The sequence below is a fragment of the Hippoglossus stenolepis genome, chromosome 8 (genome assembly GCF_022539355.2).
Source record: "Hippoglossus stenolepis isolate QCI-W04-F060 chromosome 8, HSTE1.2, whole genome shotgun sequence".
Classification (NCBI taxonomy): domain Eukaryota; kingdom Metazoa; phylum Chordata; class Actinopteri; order Pleuronectiformes; family Pleuronectidae; genus Hippoglossus; species Hippoglossus stenolepis.
The window spans coordinates 24,147,469-24,161,233 of NC_061490.1; the positions used below are offsets into that span (position 1 = coordinate 24,147,469).

Genomic DNA, 13,765 nt, shown 5'->3' on the forward strand with positions numbered 1-13,765 from the left:
ACAACGAGCTGAAAGACACTAAAACACCGGAGAGCCGAAGAAACTGCAACAATCCTCTTTGCACGTTTCACTTCACAATCATTTGATTCAGTGATCATGTCAAAGATATTGATTCGAGCAGCTTTAAGTCAGATTTGCGAGAACACGTCTGTATTATTATGATCATGTATCATCAGGAGACTCAGCGTTTACCCTCCGACGACACCAGTCAGGGAACAGCTCCCAGCACCGAACACCTCAGTGCCAGACTGTTTACACTGGTGAGATGATGTGCATAATGAGGCTGCATTGTCTCGGCGAGGTGCTGCTTTAATTCTCCGAGGCTGAGCAAACTGTCCCTGGCACATTCCGGGCAGGAGAGATTTCAAAGTCACTTCATTGAGATGAAAGAAGCGCGGCCCCGGCAGCATCGGAGACATTAGTCACTTCTTCTCCTCTGTGACAGAAACATGTTCTCAATTTACGAGTCAGGTGCTTCCAGTAATTTCTGCCAGCCTTGTTCCTCCACATCATAAATTCCTCTTCATGCTTCCCCCCCGTCCCACGGGCGGACCCCTGCCCTCCGGCCCGCCCTGTCAGGACCACGCCGCCCTGCTGGCAGGTCGGAGGAGGGTCCAGGCCGCGTTGACAGTTGCTGTGTCGCTGAGACCTTCACGTGCACTATGAAAGAGCGGTGAATTTCAATAGACAGCAGTGATTGCGCCCCCCAGGTGCACATTTGTACTTTTTTACAGGTTTTCTATCGGCACTTTAATTCATTCTTTGGATGGTGTTGACTCTGCGGAGCTCCCACTTACACTGTGTTCATTTCCACTAAATGCTTCACACGGAGCCACCGGCTCCCAATTTATGTAATGAAGGTTTAATAGCCAATTGGAACATCCAATATCATTAAAAGCCGGTGTTTGTCTCATCCTGGATTTTCTTCCTCAGATACACAGAGGTGCAAACGTGGGGTCGGGGGGGAACGTGTGATTAGCACCTGCTGTTAGAAGTATGTCCTGACTCCTCTGGAGCGAGACGCCACATTTCACCACCTCCAACACTTCAGCACTTTGTTCGCTCCTTTTCAACCGGCATCAAATGAGCATCAGGAAATCAGCATCTTAATGGGTTTTCTCCCTTCGGCTCCTTAAACGTCTAAACACTTCTGACCTTGTTCTTTTCCTCCTCATCTAGAAGAACGGAGGAGAATCACCTCCAGCAAGTTGTGTTTTTGTTTGTTTGTCTGATTGTTGGCAGGATGACTCAAAAACTACCTGACAGATTACCACTTTTCTCCCAGTTTCTTTGACATTGCGAGATTGTTTTTCAAATTGATCCTTGATTTTTTAACTTATTACATTGGACTTGTTCCCAAATTCACAAAAACAAGAGTCAAAATGTCTAAAACAAAAAAGCAGGAATGAGAAAAAAGCCGAATTGGAGCATAGTCATGTTTGATTTTTTTTAAATTATCTTCTCGTGTCCGTCTTCTGCATCTTTGTGAACATGGAAAATACAAATAAATTTCTACCTGATTTAGATAAACACGTGTTCACACAGATCATTTCTGGAACATTTATGAATTTTGTGTGGAAATATTAGAGCCGTCGAAATGTGCAAAATCGTCAAACTAAAGTATTTAAGTATGTTCATCAACCATTTTAGCAAATGACCAAAAACAACAATGTTTATGTTCAACTTACAAAACCTACAATGACACAAATGAACTAGAATAGTATCGGCTCAACAGTAAATGTGATCAAGCTGCATTAAACTGTCTTGTACTTCCTGTAAATTCACAAAAATAAGAGTCTAAAAGTCTAAATCTAAGCGGGACTGAGAAAACACCAGAATTTGTTTTTTGAAATGCAGTGCAGAGAAAAGATCGTCTGTATTTCTGTCGTCTGCATCTTTTATTTCTTTATTTTCTTGCTCGTGTTTGACTGGAACCCTCCACTGGTTTCGTCTACTCGGCTCCACCCACGGCCTTAAGAGCGTTGACACATAACACAGAATTAAAACAGAAGTCTCTCTTTTTTTGTTGTCTTGTTCTTGTTCTCCGGTGACGTCTGAGGCTCGATGAAGGATTACTTGTGACAGATGGATTGTTTTTTCAGTTGTTTACCACATTCTGATCATGCACGTACATGGACGACTCCAACAACAACACCAGAGAGGTATATTCATTCTAACAATCACACGGCAGAAAACAACACCACTCCAGAAATGTTTGCTTTTTCCATTACGCCCTCTAATGCATACTGACAGGTTCTTCGTATTTGCATTGACATTTACGTGTTTGCAGTGATTACCAGAGACTGATTGGAAAAGACGGGAAAAGCATGATTGAGACGGGAAATACACCATCAACGTAATAAACAATGAGAATAGCAGGAGAAAACATTAATAAAACTGTTCTCAGGTCTTTGTGTGGAATCCACGATATTTACATAAAGACAATCAGCATATTTTTACGGTTGGCTTGAGAATTTCCTTTCGATGTATAAGCAGCTTTGTGTTTAGTATAGAGTGTTGCAAGCCTGTAAAGTCTCCCACCATGACCCCGGGGCAGGTGTGTTCACTGGAGCTGGATCAGTCTCAGACGAGGACGTGTTAGCTGTAATAAAACCTGTCAACGTTTCAAACTTTGAAGTGTCCCGACTCCATTTTTATTCAAATATTCTGACATCGCTCAGGACCCGACAGCCTGTCTTTATGGGGGGGTTTTCGTTTCCTCCTCCGCTCACACGATCAGCCGGTGGGGAGGTAGGGGGTGTCGCTGTGGTAGTTGTAGTCCGGACACACCTTCTGCACCAGCTTGTAGTCGGTGCTGTAGAAGTTGATGAAGATGCAGATGACTTTGAAGGGCTTGGAGCACAGCCAGGACACGTGGCTCTGGGTCTGCTCCTGCGGGCAGCTCTGCGAGGGGTCGTGGGCGCACAGCGAGTTCCTGGTGCCCTTCTCCACCTTCTCGTACTCCACCCGGCAGTTGAACAGCTTGGCGTCCTTGGCCTCCAGGGCCGTCTGCTGCTGCTGCTGCTGCTGCTGCTGCTGCTGCTGCTGGTTGTGGTGGTGGTGGTGCTGCTGATGCTGTTGCACCTGGAACTCCACAGCTCTGGTCGGAGGAACCAGTCCCACGGACACGTTGCCCTGACCGGTGGAGTTGTGGCGGAAGTAGACGCTGAACGTCCCGTTTCCGTGATCTACGATCTTACCGGTGATGAGGAGGTTGAGCTTCACCGTCTTGATGTTGGAGTGGAAGTCGCCCCAACCGAACATCTTCTTGAACTTGCCGGTCTTGACGATGGGCCTCCTTTTCGTCCTGGATCGGGGGTCCCGGGGGTTCGAGGCGTTGTAGAGCCAGTTCCACTGCTCCTGCTTGGAGAAGGAGTCGGCCTCTCCGTAGTTCAGGTCCAGGGAGGTGAAGTTCTCCTTGTCGTAGAGCGTCTGGGAGAGCAGGCGGCTGATGGAGAAGGCCTTGCTGCTCTCGCTCCAGTACGTCTTCCCTTTGGATTTCGAGCTCCCTCTTAAGTCCGAGCTTCCTGAACTCGGTGACCCGGCGCCGGTGACCTGCAGGAGCGAAGAAACAAAGAACCCAGTGAAAAGAGGGAAAACTTAAACTGGAAAGAGCAACACTCCCAACACGTGTTGACAGACAATCACGCAGACTGGACACAATTTGAGGAGCATTTGTAAATTGTATCTGTGAATATGAGAGCATGGTCTGAGGATCTCTTTTCATTATCAAGATCTCTAGGAAATAAATTACATTTTTGAAAAATGACTCTCGCAATGTTAAAGGAACTGAAAAAAACTACCTGGTCCCTAAATTCAACAACATCGTTCCACCACGTTTCATGGAAATCCGTTCAGTCATTTTTGTGTAATCTCTCTAACAAACACACAAACAACGAAGAAACAAACCTCCTGGCTGGAGGTAAATATTCCGATGAGAGACACAAACCTAATACCTGCTTTGAACTAAATTAGTTTGTATATGCAGGTTTTTTAAACACGCTAAAAAACAGTGAGTCCATTGGTAGTGGAGGAGTTTGCCTTCCTGTTTTTTTCACACTGAAATTAAAGGCCGTTCACCTCGGTGTCTCTTTCCATCGCTGCAGCTAAAAACCTGAGTCGACCGCAGAGTCATTTAAACAGGGAGCGAAAGGCGATTCTGTCCATTCCCATAGCAAACAAAAAGCCAGATGTTAGCTGGTTTAACACCAGTGATGATGAGGTGTGTGGACGTCAGGGGGCAGATTGTGGTGCATTAAGCTGGATCATGTGACACGTTCCTGCCAGAGATCAGACATCCTCTTGTTGAGGTCAAACTATCGGACGTTGGCTGTATTTTGTTTATTTTCCCGAACAATGAATTTTCTCAAACCTCAGTTTAGTTGCAAGGTTTTTTGTATAAAATGAACAAAACTTTTCAGAGAACATAAACTGTGTTTGCGCAGAACTGGACAAAGTCAGTGCAGGTGGACGTCCTCGCCTCGTGTATCCTCTGTTGTCGTCCTTCCGACTAATAAACTCCAGCGTCTCCTTGGTGTCAAGGAGACAAAGCCGACGAGCGCAGATGATTTATCCGTCCCCCAGCGTGTCAGCACCTGTAAGAAACGCTGCTAATGCTGTAACTAAGTCTCGCAGTGTGTGAACCGTCTTGTGCAGGGCGTCCTAATCAAGATTAAAGGTATTCCTGCCATACGTCCAGATGAATGAGGCGCTGCTCGGGCGTAGACGTGATGCAACAGCAGACTATTACCTGCTGAATGTGCCCTGAATGGATGATTGATGATTCATTCAGCGTCTCTCCTCTAACAATCACACAGATGAGGGAGCGAGGACTCGCCGTGCCCCCCCACAGAGGCCCGTGACAGTGATGTCCGAACCCCGGCCGTGCAACGTGACAGCAGATCTATCTGGATCTATCGATCGATACCCTGAAAATAAGGTCTTCTCTCATTCAGAAAGTTCTCTGGGTGACATTGTGATACTTTAGGGTGTGAGCGTGAGAGCGGCTCGCTCTGACTGAACTGTTGCAGGAGTTGTGATCCTCCTCCGGAGCGCACGTTCGCGTCGTGCACTCCGCAGAGGAGGAGGCTGAGAGGAGAAACGGCCTCCAGCTGTTTTGAAGAGGCCTCGATGATGAACGACCTGATGTGAACGAGCCGTTAGTGGCTTTGTGGAGACGTTTGGCTCCGGAGCTGCTGGATCCGTCCTCCTCCCTGAACACAGGAGCGTCGGCTGAGCCTCCTTTAAACACCACACACGCAGATTGAAGCCTTTTAAGCAGCAACAAGAAGTTTTGAGCACAGCTGAATCTTTTACAAAAAGAAAACTGCGAGACCTTCACAGAGAAATGTTTGTCGTGACAAGGTGAGGAGAAATGTGAATTTCCCCCGTGCAGTCGTTTGACTGTATTAATGAACAGCTCCCTTTGTCTCCCCGCTGGAAACAAAAGCCTGTCATGTCGCCTGTGTGGTGATGTATTGTAAAAAGATAAAGTGGGCGTGAGGACGAGGGAGGCTTCCTGTCCACGATTTATCGGCTCCATTACCGTCAAACATAAAGCTCCTTAGGATGTAAAAGTTCAGTGAAATAGTGTCTATAGGCCGTCAGCCAATGAGCTACAAGGCTGACAGCGACACCGCGGCTCCCATTGATCACGTTTCAGGTGATTTCTGCTCGTTTTAAAAGTGATAATGGAAGAAAATACTGGATCTTTGCAGAGAAACACAGGAGCTGAGCTCATTTTAACGGTTAAACATTGTTTAGCATTTAAAACCAGTACGTAAACATTGAATTAATGGTTTAATAAGGTAGTAATATGTATATATTTATTTATCAATATTTATCATATTGTATTCTGTATATATTTAGTTGTTTATTGTTATTTATTATAGAGTTTATGCTGAAATGGTAAAATATCAATTAGCCTCAATTACATTTCTTTGTCATTAGAGTTTGATAAGAACATATTTGCCAATATTGTTTTAAATATAAATTGGCAAATATAACTGTATTCCAAGATCCATATCTCTGTTATTATTCATAAAAATAATAAATTAAATTAATATATTATAAATACAAATATAATTTCTGACATATGCATTGATAAGAAGTTTCCTTGAAGCTGCTTTAAAGCTACACTATGAAGTATTTGTACCATTATACATTCAAACTAATGAAACTTACTGATAAAACGTTAACATCTGATTTTTATACACGTTTTTATGACTCAAGGTTAAAAAATGTGTGAAAGAAAAAGTGCAGGATTTGGTTAAAGGGATTTTTTAAAACCAGATCCTTTGATTGACTTCAAACGTGAATTCACTCTCACATGTTTTCAGCAGTTATCAAAGAACCAACTCTCCTCAAACGACCTTTGACCCGTGATACAAACTATAAGCGCCCATTTAATTTTTCATGATTTGTTTCCAGTCGGAGTCGTCGAAAGTCTCCAGCGACCGAAGGAAACATCGTTCTGCTGCTGCAGTAATTACTGATGTTTCTCAGTAACCGAGTTTCAGTCTCAACGGAATCCTGAAACCAGATGAAGGGGTTTTAGGAAAACTGTTCTGAGCTGGTTTAAGGTGTGTGTGTGTGAGTGTGTGTGTGTGTGTGTGTGTGTGTGTGTGTGTGTGTGTGTGTGTGTGTGTGTGTGTGTGTGTGTGTGTGTGTGTGTGTGTGTGTGTGTGTGTGTGTGTGTGTGTGTGTGTGTGCGCAGCGATTTAAGGTGTAAAGGTGAAGAACGTTGTCAGTTTTTTCCATTTTTGTCAACCGGTAAATTAGGATCAACGCTGAGTTCTGAAAAGCAACAAAGTTTCCTGCAGCTTTAAGTGATGAATAATTTCCGTGTCACTAGGATCAGATTTTTTTTTCGAGGGGGACTTCTTTATTATTTCCCACCGAGATTATCAAAACGACACGTCGCCCATGTGACGTGCGTGCCCGCTCGGCGTCGGACCGACTCCTTGTTGTGGAACCTCTGTTGTCAACCGGCGTTTGTGTTCCGTCCCCAAACTGCGACACGCAATTAGCTTTCATCTAAAGCACCTGCCAGTCCCTGGATTAGAGACTCACACAGACCCCACTTCACGGATTAGAGCCCAACCTGTAATCCAGCCCGCGGAGATTAGACAGATCAGAGGCAGTCCCGACTAAAGCAACTGTTCAGAGCTGACTGCACCAACACTCGGGGGCAAGGTTTACCTCGCGCTGGCGTCAGTAACGTGAACGAGGCACAAACAGAGTGAGAGCGGTGCGAGCAGGAATGTGAGTGGAAGAGCAGAAGAGAGAGAAGAGAACAAACATGGCGGCGTAAAGGTCGACAGTGTGAGAAGTTCTGAGCTTAACAGATATTAGTCTCTCGGCGGGGGATCGTATTAAATCAGGGAAAACAATGTTGTCGACGGCGAAAGGTGAAATTTAATTTGCACTGAATTGGAATTTATTTAATCACGATGTGAAGTTTGATTTGATTTCACTAGTTGTTGTTAAAGCAGTTAACTACTTGGACCAATATCCAGAGGTTCTAAAGCTCGTAGCTGAATCTACCAACTAAACTTGGTCAATTATACTTTCATTACAATACTTTGTAATAAAGAAAATACAAAATGAATGTGTCATACATCATTCATGATACGTTATTAACTGTTGAGACCCCCTGGAGGGCCAATACCACCTGAAGGAATCTAAACAGCTCGTTAACGATCAATTATCAATAGTTGGAAACGTTATATTATTGATATATGATCAGTCGTGTAAAACAGATAAAGAAATATTTTGATCTGATGCTTTGAAGACGATTTGTTATGCATCTCGTCTTCTTCTTCTTTCTCTTCATCATCTTCTTCATCTCCGTTTTCTTTGTTGTCGTCTTCTCCTTCCTCATCATTTTCTTCTTCTTCTTCTCTCCTCACTCACTCACTCACTCACTCACCACTCACTCACTCACCTCCACTCACTCACTCACTCACTCACTCACACACACACACACACACACACACACACACACACACACACACACACACACACACACACACACACACACACACACACAGCTGGCAGACAGGAGTCTCTCACTGACTTTGACTGAAAGTCTATTGATTAGAGTCTGAACCTTTAACCGCCTCCAACAAAGAGTAAAAGACGACAACTGATCTTCACTGTCGGCAAAATGTAAATAATTCAAACAGGAAACAATGAGCGTTAATAGAAAGTTTCCGTTTATACACATGATTTCTTTATTTCTATTTATTTGGATTCATTTAGTTCCAGGCAGCTTTCTGCTGTTTCTATTCACGTCTTTATGCGACGAAACTCTTAAAGTTTGGTCAAATTCTTTATTTTCACATTGTCAACAGATGTTCAACAAACCTCGAGTTGATCCGACAAACATCTGTCGTCTGTTCAGGAGCCGAACTCAGGTTTATCTGATTCCTCCGCTCCGAACACAATTTGAAACACTGAGCTCATTCACCATCAACATGGCCACACACACAACTCCTTTGGTGAAGAAATAAATAGAAAGTAATGGAATATAAACGCAAAATTATATGATTCTTATTGTAGGATCTAAAACATGCAAACGTGAAGGTTTATTCCACGAAAAAGCAGCTGATCTTTGTGTCATTTCATTAGTTTGACCTTGAAATCTTATTTTCTAAATCTAAATCTTTCATGAATCCACTGTTTTCTGCCAAAGTGTGAAAAATTTCCATCACACACACGATGAAGCAGATTAGATGAGTTTTCAGTGTTTCAATTATTTCTATTTATTTTTATTTCCAGTAAATATTTAATGTTTCGAAAAAGATGAACGACTTTAAATTTAAAACCTTTAAAGACATAACATTAAAAGTAAAAGACATATTAGTCATCAGCAGCTTTTAATGAGGACTCCGGTGATTCAGTATCACACTTAAGTTCAGGGACTCGAGAAGCAGCAGCAGAGAGATCCTCGTTTTCAATCCTGGGTTTTAATGAAATTCATATTTTTTTTTTTACCAACTAAACAAACAAAATCCTCTTTTTGTTCGACCTGAACTTCCTGTTTCCAGTTTGTGCCAAAAGTGCAATCAGTTTAAAACTTTAGGTTTATTAACATTAAAACCTTCAGTTTGTTCTGCAGGAGTCTCCCTCTCCCCTCACACCTCATGGAACTGTGTTAATATTGTTCCCAGGTTCACTTCATGAGGCACAATCCCCTCGGCGAGATAACACAAACAGCATCGCTCTGCACAAGTCCTTCAGGAAACCACTCTCTGATTGCCAGATGCAAACACGGGCAGGCAGCGGGACAAACCTAAATGCTATCTACTCGTTCGGCGAGACTGTGATAAGGCGCAGGCGTCCGCTCTTTGAAACAGGAAGATAAACAACCCCCCCACCCCCCCCCGGCTTCCCCTCGGGAGCTGGGAGGATATTCTATGGGCCCGGCCCGGCCCTGCCAACAACCCGACAAATTCCACCTTTAATAGAACCACCGGAGGAGCCGGCGTGGGGCCGCGCACAAAAACCGAGTGCGAGGAAGAATGAAAGTGTGTGTCAGTTTTCATTTGGCTGGATGCTGCGGCGGCTGTGACTGCCGTGTGGGCAGGATTTGTGAATGCGACACTTGTAGTACAACAGAGCGAGGACAGAAAGGGACCGGGCGGATGGCAGGTTGGGGGCCGATAGCAGGTTGTGGGGGCAGCCTCTTTGCAGCGTTGATTGAATGCTTCAGCTGCAGCGACGAGGAATTAACAATAGCAAACGTTTTTTAAAAAGGCAGTTCTGTGGATTTATTTAGTTTTTAGATTGGAGGTATTAAACTGATGCTCTTAGCCCCGGAGAGGCTTAGAGTCGGAGGAGCTCGGATCCAGAGCATGAGGCTGACGTGGGATCAAACCTGTGACCTTTGGGCTACGACACAGCGGCTTCGAGTCTTATTTTTAATCTAATTTGTGATTTTCCAATGGGTTCGTGAAACATCGTCTTCGGTTTGCCTGTGTTTTGACAGACTTGCTCCTCCAGACAGAAAGTCGAAGGGTGCTCGGTGTTGATGGCGTCTTTAGAGCCGGAGCTCTGGGGAGATGATGGTCGTCATAGTCGTTTACAGTGAATTTATCTTGTCTCGCCTCGTGAGGTCCCCCAGTCGCTGAGCTGATGGATCAACTAAGGGCATTAGACACCCACTAAGAGTTTGGGCCTGTATTCTCGCAGTGATATCAAAGTGGTACCTGAGGGGGGTCAGAGATGATGACAAATCAAAAAGTGTGTCAAGACATCACAGGAAGCTGCGGATGGAGCCGAGTGCTATCACCGCCGCGGCGCTTTGAGCGGCCGGGGCACGATTATCACCGTGACTTCTGAGGAGGATAAATAGTGAGCGTGGACAGACTGCGGGATATTAGAGAGTGGGGCAGTTTGAAGACGACGAAGGAGGAGGACGAGGAGGAGGAGGAGGAGAGGGGGGTAAAAAAAAAAAAAAAAATATTGGCCACCAGTTCTTACCCAGAGGAGAAACGCATAATCATATTATTTCACACACGACTTGGTTCAAAGGCGGCCAAAATAAGTTTGTGAGGTTCCCATGGGTCTGTCAATCTGTTGAAGGAGCTGCAGGCGAAAGCTTAGGATGCACCGAGTACGAAACAATTATGATCATCCCATTAAAGCATAGCGAAGCAATTTGGCAGCCCGGTCTGGAAAAACACACACACACACACACACACACACACACACACACACACACACACACACTCCCATCAAGTGATGCTGTGAGATCTGCTCAATCCGCCTTGATGCTCGCATACAACTCACACACAGGATTTAATGATGCTCTCTCTACTGTGGCAACAGGAGAATCCATGTTTGTTAATGTTATTGCTTTGTGGAATCGAAGAACCCTTGTTTCCCTTCAGAGCAGGAAGGCGCTGCTTAAAAAAAAAAAAAAAGGAAAAGGAAAGGTGGTGGTGGTGGTGGTGGGGGGGTGAAATGATTAGTGTGCTTAGTCAGCTGTGAAATTGAGTTTATGGTTTTCAAGACATTGAATTCAATTCGATAATGGGTATTAAGTTGTAGAGAATAATTAATAGTAATTGACTTCTTTCCATCACTATGCAAATTAAACACAGATAACGCCACGGGAGCTTTTTAAGGGCAGTCAGGTTTGTGGGGATTAAGTTTATGGAATTTCTTTTTTTTTTGTTCGGGGCGAGAGGAGTGGCTCCTGTTTCGCCTTTGATTGCTTTGTTGACAGATTTATCTGCGGGTGAGGGGTGAGGGGGGTACTGTCTCTGCCGGGATTAAAGGAATTGTGTTGTCACAAAGTGTCGAGGCGCCGAGTTCGGAGCGTTCTGGTGCGTTTGTCAGAACGAGCTCAGGCGGCTCTGTCAGAGACGCTGGGAGAGCAGGAGGAAGGGGGACATGTCCAGCAGGTCTGTGTGAGGGCGGGTTTCATTTGTTAATTCATGAAGATTTGAATGAGTCGTCGCTCTGAGCAGTTAAAAGTCTGTGGATATTTGTGTATATATTAAAAACACACGTCTCTGACTGTCACAGGTGAATCTACCTGGAGACTCAGAGAAAACTGAAAGAACAACATCACACTTAGATTTCTTTAGGATTTTCACATCATCAAACTACATCAATCTACACGTCTGTGGACTTTCCTTCTTCTAGACGAGAGCAAACATCCAAATCTGGAGACACGAGAAGATACGAGAGGACAAAAACCCCCAAAAAGGTCAAATCAAAATGACATTTAACTCACCAGAGAGATGATTGACAGCAGCGCGGCAGCCGCCCACAGGCACGTGGGGCTCATGCCTCTTCGTGGAGAATCTCCCCTCGTGTCAAACTGTCCTCGAATCGTCTCGGCTGCAAAATACAAGAAGAAGAAAAAAAGAGAGAAAAATCTCCTCCTGACTGAGTCGAGGGCGAGAGAACGACTCGAGGGGAGGTGAAGAGCGAGCGAGGGAGGGAGGGAGGGAGTCCTGGGGCGAGGGAGCTCGTTCAGGAGGGTCAGGTGTTTGGAGACGCAGCGACGAGGACGGAGGAGTTTGTAGATGTGAGAGTCAGTGGAGGGGGGGGACGTTTTATATGAGAGGGAGAGAGAGAGAGAGAGAGAGGAGGGAGAGAGGGATAAGGGAGGGGGAGAGAGTGGGGGGAGAGAGAGGGAGGGAGGGAGGGATGAAGAGAAGTAGAGAAAAATGAAGTGAGGGAGACGGGGGAGAGAAGGAGGGAGGGATGAAGAGAGATAGAGAGAGAGGAGGGGGAGAGAGGGATAGAGTAAGAAAGAGAGAGGGAGAGAGAGAGGGGGAGAGAACAAGTGAGGGATGAAGAGAGAAAGATGGAGTGAGGGAGACAGGGAGAGAAGGAGGGAGGGATGAAGAGAGAGATGGAGTAAGGGAGAGAAAGAGGGAGGGATGAAGAGAGAGAAAGAGAGAAGGGGAGAGAGAGGGAGAGTTAGAGAGATGGAGGGAGGGATGAAAAGAAGAAGAGAAAAATTAAGTGAGGTAGACAGGGGAGAGAAGGAGGGAGGGATGAAGAGAGAGAGAGAGAGATAGGAGGGGGAGAGAGGGATAGAGTAAGAAAGAGAGAGGGAGAGAGGGGTTAGAGAGAGAGTGGGGGATGAAGAGAGAGATGGAGTGTGGGAGAGAAGGAGGGAGGGATGAAGACAGAGAGGGAGTGAGTGAAACAGGAAGAGAAGGAGGGAAGGAAGAAGAGAGAGAGGGAGAGAGGGATGAAGAGAGAGAGGGAGTGAGGTAGAGAAGGAGGGATGAAGAGAGGGATGAAGAGGGAGAGGAAGAGGAGCAGCTTCACGTTATAGACTTTTTGAGGCAACTTTTCTCTCAGCATCGTCGGAGGGTGACCTCTAGTGGTCGTCCGCTGCACTGACTCTTCACATCACAGCCTGTAAACAATGACTGGAAACTAATATTGTTTTACGTCTTATAACAAAACAAACATATTTATGATCGTATTATTATTCTTATTCTCACCACACAAACAAAATGTAATTATTTTAAAGATGAATCAAATGATATTGTGTCATTGTTGTTAAAGGTCAAAGGTCACGGAGGAGGAAGTGATTAAACTTAGTGTCACAGTTATTTAAGATCATAAATCAAACTGACATATGATATAATCAACGTCTGAAACTCAACAAACACGACTTGAGACTAAAGAACTTTACAACCGGGTCCCATTTTATTTTCAGTAATTCTTCCCACACATATAAACAACCTGTACAAAACCTCTTCTCACCACTGGTCTCTTTCCCTCGTTCCCTTTTTACACAACACACAACTTGCATCATGATGAACAACAATCAGAATTATCATACACCCACTTTGCAACAGTCAAACTAAACGTTGTTTTTCTGTGTGATACAAAATAAATGTACACATACTCAGATATTCCCCCCCCCCCAAAAAACAAATAAAAAAAATTGCTGTTATTTACAAATCCCACAAGAAAAAAAAAAGTAAACATTCTTCACACCAGCTTTTTTTTTTTAAACGTAGAACTCAGTTCTCTTATTATTCATATATTGTATATTTGTACAGATATTTTTTTTTGAAATTCATTTTTCACCTCATGTAGTACGGCTGAAAAACAATAGGAACTATATGATACGGCTACTACATGAAAAAGTTTTAAAAATCCTACTTTTCCTTTTAAAAAAGAAAAAGCACATTTTTTTTTCACCTTAATATTTCTCTATGTGCTGCAGTGTATGATTTATGATGTTTGTTCCCCATTCACGTATTAAAAACTCTTCTACAGG

At 44.4% G+C, this 13,765-nt stretch overlaps 1 protein-coding gene across 1 annotated transcript; it reads right to left on the minus strand.

The window, feature by feature from the left end:
- Positions 1–1,433: 1,433 nt before the first annotated feature.
- Positions 1,434–12,103, minus strand: LOC118113794 (neurexophilin-1). The gene is made up of 2 exons (XM_035163797.2): positions 11,747–12,103; positions 1,434–3,555 (listed from the first exon to the last, which is right to left on the minus strand). The coding sequence occupies exons 1-2, from the start codon at positions 11,798–11,800 to the stop codon at positions 2,737–2,739; spliced, it is 873 nt and encodes a 290-aa protein (XP_035019688.2). The 5' UTR covers positions 11,801–12,103; the 3' UTR covers positions 1,434–2,736.
- Between the last annotated feature and the right edge of the window lie 1,662 nt (positions 12,104–13,765).

What these genes read in the sequence shown, in the direction of transcription:
- LOC118113794 (XM_035163797.2), bottom strand. Translation starts at nt 11,800, where the DNA reads ATGAGCCCCACGTGCCTGTGGGCGGCTGCCGCGCTGCTGTCAATCATC. An exon ending in TGCTGTCAATCATCTCTCTG is followed by an intron (nt 3,556 to 11,746) that starts GTGAGTTAAATG and finishes TCGCTCCTGCAG; the next exon opens with GTCACCGGCGCCGGGTCACC.